This window comes from Neoarius graeffei, chromosome 3 (assembly GCF_027579695.1).
Source record: "Neoarius graeffei isolate fNeoGra1 chromosome 3, fNeoGra1.pri, whole genome shotgun sequence".
Lineage (NCBI taxonomy): Eukaryota > Metazoa > Chordata > Actinopteri > Siluriformes > Ariidae > Neoarius > Neoarius graeffei.
In genome coordinates, this window is record NC_083571.1 from 24,874,915 (window position 1) to 24,885,968 (window position 11,054).

At 41.9% G+C, this 11,054-nt stretch overlaps 1 protein-coding gene across 1 annotated transcript; it reads left to right on the top strand.

The window, feature by feature from the left end:
* Positions 1-3,478: 3,478 nt before the first annotated feature.
* LOC132882524 (PH and SEC7 domain-containing protein 2-like) lies at positions 3,479-4,778 on the top strand. The gene has a single exon (XM_060915627.1). The coding sequence runs from the start codon at positions 3,479-3,481 to the stop codon at positions 4,739-4,741; it is 1,263 nt and encodes a 420-aa protein (XP_060771610.1). The 3' UTR covers positions 4,742-4,778.
* The last annotated feature ends 6,276 nt before the right edge of the window (positions 4,779-11,054 follow it).

Genomic DNA, 11,054 nt, shown 5'->3' on the forward strand with positions numbered 1-11,054 from the left:
TCGCCCCTCATCGCACAAGTAGTACAAGGTGCATGCAACCCTGGTGAGAAGGTCGACGGGCCGTCTCATTCTCGTGGTTGTCCCTTCCAGCTGTAGACGTAGTCGCTCCAACAGGTGTATCAATGCTGATCTGGACATTCGGAAGTTCTCATACCATTCTTCGGCAACAACAACTTGGTCCACGAAGTTGTCCCACCAAGCGCTGCTTCTTCCCGGTCTAACCCAAAACCGGCGCTCCATGTACGGCTTCCGTTGCCGCAGTTGCAGGGTATTCACATTGCAGAAGGCTTGCAGAATCTCGCGCCTCCTCGCCAAGTACTTCTGGGCAAACTGTACTGCCAGCAGTAGGACAGAGAGCAGGTTCTGAAGATTCAGAATGCGAGCCTCGTTGTCCATGTTGTTTTCCATGCTGTATTTCTGTCAACAAATAGCAGGAAGTGAAGTCCGCGAGTCGCATCACATGACCAACGTGGGATGACCAACGCCAGCGAATCAGGAAGGTGGATGTCACAGTGACGTTGTCCAATGAGACGCCAGCTAGAGCTCAGCACAGCGTATCCGTATTCTGAATGTTTACACAGCACCGGATCAGACACGATCTGGATTGAATACGTGGACTCTGGCGGATTCCCGTTTCCCGGCGTTTCCAGGCGTTTTAATGTAAACGGACAGTGCATCCGCGAAGAAAACGAGACAGATACGGTCTAATGTAAACTTGACTTAAGATGCGTGATGCAGACCTTAATGTTGCGCGCGCACGCTCTTGCTCGCTTCTATCAATATGCAGGAGACTCACGGAAGTTCTGGGAGACTTGGGATGTCTGCGTTATAGAGGATTTCGACGTGACGTCACAGGTGACGTGACGCCCCGGTGTCCACCATTTTGAAGGTCAAGCTAGCTAATGTCAACAACAGTAGCTAGTATGTTACTGTAGCAATGTTTACGTTCAGTCATTTGGATGACTGTTAAAACCTTTCAGTCTCAAGTTTTTCCGTTACTGTATTTACTAGTTTACTGAGCTAGCGTGCTCGGGCAGGCTGGGAGCGAGCGCGCTAGCTCAGTAAACTAGTAAATACAGTAAAGGAAAAACTTGAGACTGAAAGGTTTTAACAGTCATCCAAATGACTGAACGTAAACATTGCTACAGTAACATACTAGCTACTGTTGTTGACATTAGCTAGTGCTAACAGCTAGCTGCTAGTGCACTGCTACAACTACACCGACCCTAATAATACAGTTCTTGGTCATTACCTGGTAACAGCGAATTTATAACGGGCCATGTCTCAACAGACTAAGAAGTTATTTCAATGACATTTAATAACATTTTGTTTATCCTGAGGACCGAAAGTAAATGAAAATGTGAACAAACCTTAGCTGTAATAAGATGGCGACCACCGGCTCCAGGGACGACCCGCTGATGTAGGCATGTTACCCAGCCTGGTTTTTAATGACATAGGTATACAGATTATGTGGGCCGAAGTCAGGTAAAGACGAGGGCTTGGTGTACTTCCGTACGTCAGTGAACAATCCTGGTGGAAGCAGGTAAACATCGTTCTCTAAGCCTGCTAACCTCAATTTTTGCAAATATCTCTCCCTCTGCTCGCCCAGTAAATGCCCTACGTCGCTGGATAGTGAAGGTGTTTTCTGCATCTCACTCCTTTTTCTTTTATGTTTTTTCCCTGGTATTTCCCACACGCCTGACTGCAGGTCAGGAAGGTCACCCGCGCTGCAAAGCCAGAAAAAGATAGCCTGGTAACGTGTACGGATCACGTACAGCAGCATCATTGATTTTCTGGCGATATCGCTTCTTACTCGCGTCATCTAGGCCGGATAAAATACTCGACAATGAGACTTCGTCATGATCAACAGTGTATCGTAGTCGCCATATTTGTGACCGTCAAAATGGCGCCGGCTACTTGTTGACATGGCAACGGTCACGTGGGCATTAAACCTCTATAAGGTGACCACAGATCATTAATCATACCCCCCCGAAAATTTCTCAACGGATTTACATCGATCTCAAAAACGATCATTTTGGTCTGAAAAAGTCGGAAATCCGCCGATCGGCGGAAAATTCTCATCCCTGATAATAGCTCCTACAATTTCCAAGTTGTTTGCTCAACACTCCTCACATTTTGGTCTTCAATCTAACTGAACAGTAAAGGAAAACACAACAGTGCTACAACCTTTTCCTTTATTAAAAGTACTCCATAGACACTAGTTAAAACACGCAAAATGTATCAGTCTTAACTAATGCTAACACCTAGCCAAAAATTAATCCATATTATACGACTGATGGATGTTCAACAACGGAAAACATACAGCGAACAATAACTAAATATACTGACTGTTATACATATTCAATTCCAAAAACACAATCCATATTAATCTGTTGTCTACACATCGCCAGTGCAGCCAGCATTCAAACAGAGGTAGGATTTTCCTGACAAGCAGCACGGCTCGGCAGACGAGTCTGTTGAATTTTCCTACCCTCCTGGATTTCGCGCATGCGCAGTAGGCTTGGTAGGACAAATCCAAGAGGTAGGATAACTTTACAGAACACCGATGACCCTCAAAATGTTCGAGGTTCTATTTGAGACCAATACCCACCTATCCTGAAAGTTTCATGAAGATTGGTCCAGCTGTTTTCCCATAATGTTGCCAACAAAAAAAACCACCGAAAACAATACCTCACCCCCTGGTGGACTCCATCCCGGGCGAGGTAATAAAAAAAACCCCAACAGCAAAGTACTTTAAAATATGTTTTAAAGCTGCCCTATTTATTCTTTCCAGGTTAAATATAATAAAGACACAAAACATGGCTACTCTCACGTGGTACCACATCAGCAACAAAGAAAAGTCCATTTGTTGACGAAATCTCGCGAGGTTATCGTTCTTATACAAGGAGAGTGCGTGAGGAAACAATAAAATCATATTAAATGGCTTCAAATCGACAAAAGTAACCATAAAATACATTTCTTCGTTATTTTTTTTTGTGTTAATACCCAACCAAACCCTAACGCGCATGCGCAAACTGGTTGTCACTTCAGAGTGTATGATCACAATTAGAGATTAAACCGAGAATTGGTTTGATGTTTTCTTTCTGAAGGCAGTGACGAAATGATAAAATGAATCCCTTTCTGAAAACAGAAAAATGAAGCTGCAGTTTTCACTGCTCATCGCACTAAAACCGACTGCTTGTAAATATTTTCAGCTCATAGCAACATCCCACACACTGAGTCATCGATACACCGTGACCACGTGACTCTGCGCATCGCGAGATCACCGCGGGCATTGAACGGGATTATGGCGAAGTCTCGCGGACGTTCCAAAATGTTCGCTCGCGCTCTAGACAGCCCCCTTTATGACATCACCACGAGCTTGTGACGTAACAAAGGTGGACGCGAATATAATAAATACGTCTGCACAAAGCGCGAGCTTTATTGTTGAAATACAATGGAGAGGCTTTGTTTTGTTATGCAACCAGCCCTTAACAACTGGGTGACAAAGTTATGGAATGACTACAGAAAACAGGAACAGGTTCCAGCTGGTGCAACGGAGCAGGAACTCTATCTCTTCAGGAGGAAGAGAGCAAGATATTTTGAAGGGCGAACCCTTGGCTACCAACTCTATCACAACAAAGAGTTCAGAACTCCAGAGACCATCCGGCGGCTGAGTAAGGATCTGGATTTAGCCAGGGAAACCGTGAACGCGTATGTGACACATTTTAGATTTCTATCAATGTGTCTGGACAAGGCTCTTCGAGCGTTCCTCAAAGTATTTTGGCCACAGGATGAACCTGAGATTCAGCATCTACTTTTAATTCACTTTGCTCATCGGTACCTTATATGTACTGCACAACCTCTCGAATTCCAGCCTGCAGTGTACGCCCTGACTGCGGCCACGATCATACTGAATGCTGATCTTAATAGTGGTCACAAAGGGAGGAAAACGACTTGTGAAGAATTTATAGCGAAAATGAATAGGGTGAGTTCTGTCATTCAGTACACTCTGAGTCACTTGAAGATCATCTATAAATCGATCAAAGCAAAGCCACTTAAAGCATTCAAAATAAAAACTAGATGCCTGGAAACAAATATTCTGGAAAACAACCTACCTGCCACTGTCTTTAAAAGAGGAAATCTCATTTGCAAAAGAGTTATGGATGGGAACGGGATAAAAACCAAAAAGGGCCAGAGAGCGTGGAAGCCATTTACTGCCATTCTGAAAGGCATGGTATTGCATTTAGAAAAAGACGGATCTGACTCATCCAAGGCCAACAGCGAGTCTGCCATTAGACTGCATCATGCCTTGGCATACCCTGTAGATCACAGAAACAGGCACCATGTGCTGGGCCTCGAGACTGCAGACTACAGACTCTTCCACTTTCAGGCAGAGAGTGAAGCTGAGCAGGAATCATGGATTGCAGTCATTAACCGCATTGCTGCCTGTTACTCTGCTCGTGCACTTGTTTCTGCTTCACACAACATGGAGAGCCGTCATCTTCCGGTCCTACCACCGTATCCCACCACTATGTCTCTAGAGCAGCAGCTTGAGCACTACAAGGACCAGGTACAGACGCTTTCAGAACAAATGGCTGACTGTTCCAAATCCTTTCTTTGGGATGGTATTTTTGATTATATGGAGCAGGAGAAGAAGCGCTACACAACATATGTGAGAGTGATACAGGAGCTCATTTCAGAAGACAACCCTGGAGAAGGCTCCAGCTCCTCAAATTAACATTAGTGTCTTCCATAAAACATCAATGGAACAGCAATGGGAAGGTAACAACTTCCCACCTGCACTACGTGTTTTTGAAGTGAGAGTCAGCGCACACAAGCCACCTCCACTCTTTAGGTCCGGGGGCCTGTCCACAGTGACTCAGCAAGCTGAGATGACTGAGGTGACCATCCAGGTTGTACCATTAATGCACACATTCACTTCTGTAGAGGCTTTGCACCGTCACATGACCCCATAGCAATGGTAACTATGCCACCATAGGTAGTTACAGGGGGCACGCTTGTAGTATGGGAAGATTTTGCTGCATTTTTGGTGTGTGAATGAAACAAAGGCCTCAGATATTTATTTTATTTTTTTACTTCAAAAGTAATTCATCAGCGGGGGGAACTCGAGAATTTTCTAGACGTAGAAGGGTTTTTCGTTGCTGTTGCTATGGGGTCACATGACTGTGTAAAGCCTCTATAGACAATTTTCAGACTAACCAGTTAACTGCATGTCTTTGGACTATGGGGGAAACCATAGCACCCAGAGGAAACCCACACAGACACAGGGAGAACATGAAAATGCCACACAGAAAGGCCCCATCAGCCGATATTTCATTTTATTGGTTACAAAAATAAAGATCATTCAAATGATACAAAGATGGCTCTGATACAATACTATATGTTTCTGGTTAGTGTACACAGGGCTATGTGTGTGGCGTGTGGGCTACATGATCTAGGGCTAATAGTAAACAGATAAATGGGTTGAAATGTGTTGATTATTAAACAAAGGAGAATGTATAATGTTGACATGATGTTTTCTGTTATGAGATTTTTGTTTATTTAACATTTGTGGAAAAAGACCCCAGTGTCAATACTTTCTAACACTTGGTGAGTTTTAAGCCATGGGAAAGTCTTCAAAACAGAGGAGGATGTTGAAAAACTTTTATGATGGTAAATTCAGTATTATTTCCATTGGCTGAACACCTACTAGTTCATGACATCATCTAATCAGCCAATCAATCATGTGACAGCATTGCAAGGCATGAAGACATGTAGATACAGTGGTGCTTGAAAGTTTGTGAACCCTTTAGAATTTTCTATATTTCTGCATAAATATGACCGAAAACATCAGATTTTCAAACAAGTCCTAAAAGTAGATAAAGAGAACCCAGTTAAACAAATGAGACCAAAATATTATACTTAGTAATTTATTTATTAAAGAAATGATCCAATATTACATATCTGTGAGTGGCAAAAGTATGTGAACCTCTAGGATTAGCAGTTAATTTGAAGGTGAAATTAGAGTCAGGTGTTTTCAATCAATGGGATAACAATCAGGTGTGAGTGGGCACCCTGTTTTATTTAAAGAACAGGGATCCATCAAAGTCTGATCTTCACAACACATGTTTGTGGAAGTGTATCATGGCATGAACAAAGGAGATTTCTGAGGACCTCAGAAAAAGGGTTGTTGATGCTCATCAGGCTGGAAAAGGTTACAAAACCATCTCTCAAGAGTTTGGACTCCACCAATCCACAGTCAGACAGATTGTGTACAAATGAAGGAAATTCAAGACCATTGTTACCCTCCCCAGGTGTGGTCGACCAACAAAGATCACTCCAAGAGCAAGGCGTGTAATAGTCGGTGAGGTCACAAAGGGACTCCAAATTAACTTCTAAGCAACTGAAGGCCTCTCTCACATTGGCTGTTAATATTCATGAGTCCACCATCAGGAGAGCACTGAACAACAATGATGTGCATGGCAGGGTTGCAAGGAGAAAGCCACTGCTCTCCAAAAAGAACATTGCTGCTCATCTGCAGTTTGCTAAAGATCATGTGGACAAGCCAGAAGGCTATTGGAAAAGTGTTTTGTGAATGGATGAGACCAAAATAGAAATTTTTGGTTTAAATGAGAAGTGTTGCGTTTGGAGAAAGGAAAACACTGCATTCCAGCATAAGAACCTTATCCCATCTGTGAAACATGGTGGTGGTAGTCTCATGGTTTGGGCCTGTTTTGCTGCATCTGGGCCAAGACAGCTTGCCATCATTGATGGAACAATGAATTCTGAATTATACCAGTGAATTCTAAAGTAAAATGTCACGACATCTGTCCATGAACTGAATCTCAAGAGAAAGTGGGTCATGTAGCAAGACAATGACCCTAAGCACACAAGTCATTCTACCAAAGAATGGTTAAAGAAGAATAAAGTTAATGTTTTGGAATGGCCAAGTCAAAGTCCTGACCTTAATCCAATCAAAATTTTGTGGGAAGGACCTGAAGCGAGCAGTTAATATGAGGAAACCCACCAACATCCCAGAGTTGAAGCTGTTCTGTACGGAGGAACGGGCTAAAATTCCTCCAAGCCAGTGTGCAGGACTGATCAACAGTTACCGGAAATGTTTGGTTGCAGTTATTGCTGCACAAGGGGGTCACACCAGATACTGAAAGCAAAGGTTCACATACTTTTCCCACTCACAGATATATAATATTGTATTATTTTCCTCAACAAATAAATGACCAAGTACAGTATTTGTGTCTCATTTGTTTAACTGGGTTCTCTTTATCTACTTTTAGGACTTGTGTGAAAATCTGATGGTGTTTTAGGTCATATTTATGCAGAAATATAGACAATTCTAAAGGGTTCACAAACTTTCAAGCACCACTGTATGATCCAGCAGCTTCAGTTCACATTGACCATCAGATTGGGGAAAATGTGATCTCAATTATTTTGACTGTGGTATGATTGTTGGTGTCAAATGGGCTGGTTTAAGTATTACTATAATGACTGATCTCCTGGGATGTTCACACACAACAGTCTCTTGAGTTTACACAGGCTGGTGCAAAGCAAGTACAGCCCAATGTAAATACAGTCCCACAGTGAGGAGCATTCATACACTTTGTTTGCAAATAAATGTTGATGGAACAGTGCTTTTCAAGAGCAGTAATGAACAATTTTGTCCCATATTGGCACTGATTGAGGAAGACCCCAACCGAATTCTTTTTGCTGTTGCACTGTACTCTGAATACTCAAAACCATCAGATGCAAATGAGTAACTCTGATTTTGTCATGGAGATTGAAAGGATTGCATTTAATGGTGTTATGTACCAGTCTAAGTTATACAAAGTGGAAATTGTGCATTTATTCTGTTGTGATGCACCAGCAAGAGCATTTCTTAAGAACATAAAAGTCCAAAAACTCCTCAGCAGTGTCGGTCAGTCAGTGTCACCATCAATCCACTTTCCCTCTTTACTGTGGGAACAAATTTACGTCATCAGTTCACGGTGACAGTAAGATAATTTTGTGTCATCACACGCCTTTACATCCAATACGGACAAGAAACAGTAAAACAATCCAAAACGGTTTATAGTTTATAAAGTATTGAGGTTGAAATTGTCTGTCTATTATAGCCCTTTGCACGTCACCTTTCTTGGTCTTCTTTTCTTTTGATGTCAATTGTACAACAGATGTTTAAGGTAAGGGCTCTCCACTTGCTGCGATCATTAACCATAGAACTCCATTCTGCCATAGCCTCCCCACACTTGAGAGCACTTTTGCAAATGTCTTTGTAATGAAGTAGTGGCCGACCAAATTTTCTTGTTCCATCAGCCAACTCACCATATAGTAAGGCCTTGGCCAGTCTATCATCATCCGTACAGCAAACATGGAGGCGATTTCTGACCAATTTGATCTACATTAGCTTTTTCTAGGATGTCCTCGTTTGTGACAAAATGATCCCATTTGATTTGCAGTATAGACCTTAGATGGTGTTGCTGAATGGTTCTTACTGTTTCACATGTTTTTGGTGAAGGGTCTGTTTCGTTGCCATACAAAAGAAGAGGGGTAACACACTGGTCGTAGACTTTTTAGTCACTGCAGTCAGATCCCCCCAGTCAAACACTCTTTTCTGCAGATGTCCGACAGCACGAGAAGCACATTGTATTCGTACATTGATCTCTTCATTCATCATACAGTCTTTGGAGACATAACTACCCAGGTACTTGAGGCAATAGACTCGTGCCAGCTTGACATCTACAAAGAAATCAAATGGGGTGCCAATACTCATTGTTTCAGTCTTTGAAGTGTTGATGCGAAGACCCATTTTCTTAGATACTTTGTTATAGGCTGTAAGAAGGCGAAGGCCTTCTATACTATTGCTGAATAGAGCTATGTCATTTGCATACTGTGCTTCTTGTATGTACATTTACTGGACTTTGCCTTTAATTTTCGCAGAACAAAGAGGTCACCATCATAGCGCACGTTAACGCTGCAGTTAGGTTTGATAGTCCTGAAGGATATTTGAAGAAGCACAGCTGCATAGATACTGTAAAGGGTTGGAACAAGTTTGCAGCCTTGCTTCACACCACAGTTATAATTGAATGCTTGTGATAGTTCTTCATCAACAATGACTCTTGTTTGTACATTTGAGTATAGTGCCTTGATAACTTGTAAGGTTTTCCGGACTGCCAAGCCTTTCCAGGATGATGAAGAGAAACTCATATCTTTTTCAGGTAAAGTCACAGACAATCTTCAGAGAGATTAACACAGTTAAAAGTCTTTGTAAAATTAACAAATGCTATATGTAAATCCTTTTGGTGTTCTCTACTCTTTTCCATAATTTGATGTGACATGAAGATACCATCAGTGCATACATTCGTTCAGCAAGGACCTGGAGTCTTTGAAGGATGATATCCGCAAAAACTTTCCCAACAATGCTGAGAAGAGAAATTCCTTGGTAGTTGTTGCACTGGCTATGGTCTCCCTTTTTAAAGAGGATGGTGATGTTCATATCGATGACTTCTGATGGACTGTCCTCAATTGTCCACAGATGACTGAAGAGAGCCAATAAAGATGATCTCAAACAGCTGCCACTATAAACAAGTAGTTCTTGAAGTATTCCATCAGGGCCAGGACTTTTTCCAAATTTTGTATTATTTAAAGCAGTAATAAGCTCATCCATAGTGATGGGGCCATCCAATTCTTCCATTTCTGCTTCTGCTGCTTTATTCTGAAAACATTCATTTTTTTAAAATGTCCTTATCTGCTCTCTAAGAGAGTGTCTGTCTCGGTTATGCCTCTTTTCCTTGAGAAGCCACTGTATTTCCTCACCTTGGTCATCAAACCAATCATGCTGTTTCCTTTTCTTCTTTCTGAAGAAGAAAAGAAGTGTGTATCACCACACCACATTCAAAATTGAACACAAATTTAAAGCAGATGGCTGTATGTACTTTTTAGCCAGACAATTTTGATACCGACAGCCATTTGTCACTTATTTGGTGGACTGTCTTATTCTGGGAACCGCATTTGTTAAAGATCTCTCTGAAGATTGTCTGTGACTTTACCTGAAAAAGATATTGATACCAAAGAGGTTGCAGTGCCATACAAAGATTTCGCTCAAATACAGATTCGTATGAAACGGCGAGGAAAAATCTGGTGAGGGCCACTAAAAGGGACTCCTTTCTAAGGATGAGGGTAGAAAGAGTTAGATGCGCACAAGACCTGAACCAAGTCTACCATTATTCAGTGTAGTTTATACAAACCTGTTGTCCTACTAGAGGCCCTCTGCCAAAGTGACGGAGCAGTCTGAAGTCCTGCATCATTTCAGGACTGCCGTCACAAAGCCTGCTTCCACTTCAAAACCAAAACATGTGCTCCAGCTGCCTTCAGTTTTTTCACTTCTACCTTGCATGACTCCTCCCACTACCTCCCATATGCAGCCTGATGCAACCCAATCTAGCACCAAACCTTTCATTGGTCAGCAACAGAACTAAGAATCTGAGACATTAAACATAAATATTGAAGTCATAACAGAATTACTTAAATAACGTGAAATATTTCTGTTCTTACCTACAGAATGCAACCAAATGATTTTGAGGGCCTTGGAGAACAAAAAGGTGTGCAAGTGCATCAGAACACCCTCCTCCTCCTCCAAGCAATGGCCAAAAAACAACCAGTGCAGAGCAGACAGCATCGACTCTGTCCGAGAAATTCAGATTCCCTATAAAAAAAAAAGAAGAGGACTTGAGGAGAGCAGAGGAAATATTAAGTGAAAAAGCATAGGAGAAAGCCCTGGTATTGTTATTCTTAATTTCTCAATAATTCCTCACTAGCTCACAAAAACTCATCTTGGTTGTTGTCAATCCTGAAAAAAATACACTCAAGTGTACAAACCTCTTAATTTACTTTACTGAAAGCATGCCAAACGGATACTTTTCAACCCGGAGCTATTTTCAGCAAAGTCCACTTTGCTGAAGATAGTTCAGGGTCAAAACATATCCATCAATTTGGCATACTTCCAACAAAATAAATAAAGAAGTTCATGTGTGGATTTT

Bases quoted from the DNA above. Each gene is read 5' to 3' on its own strand.
- LOC132882524 (XM_060915627.1), top strand. From the start codon at position 3,479: ATGCAACCAGCCCTTAACAACTGGGTGACAAAGTTATGGAATGACTAC.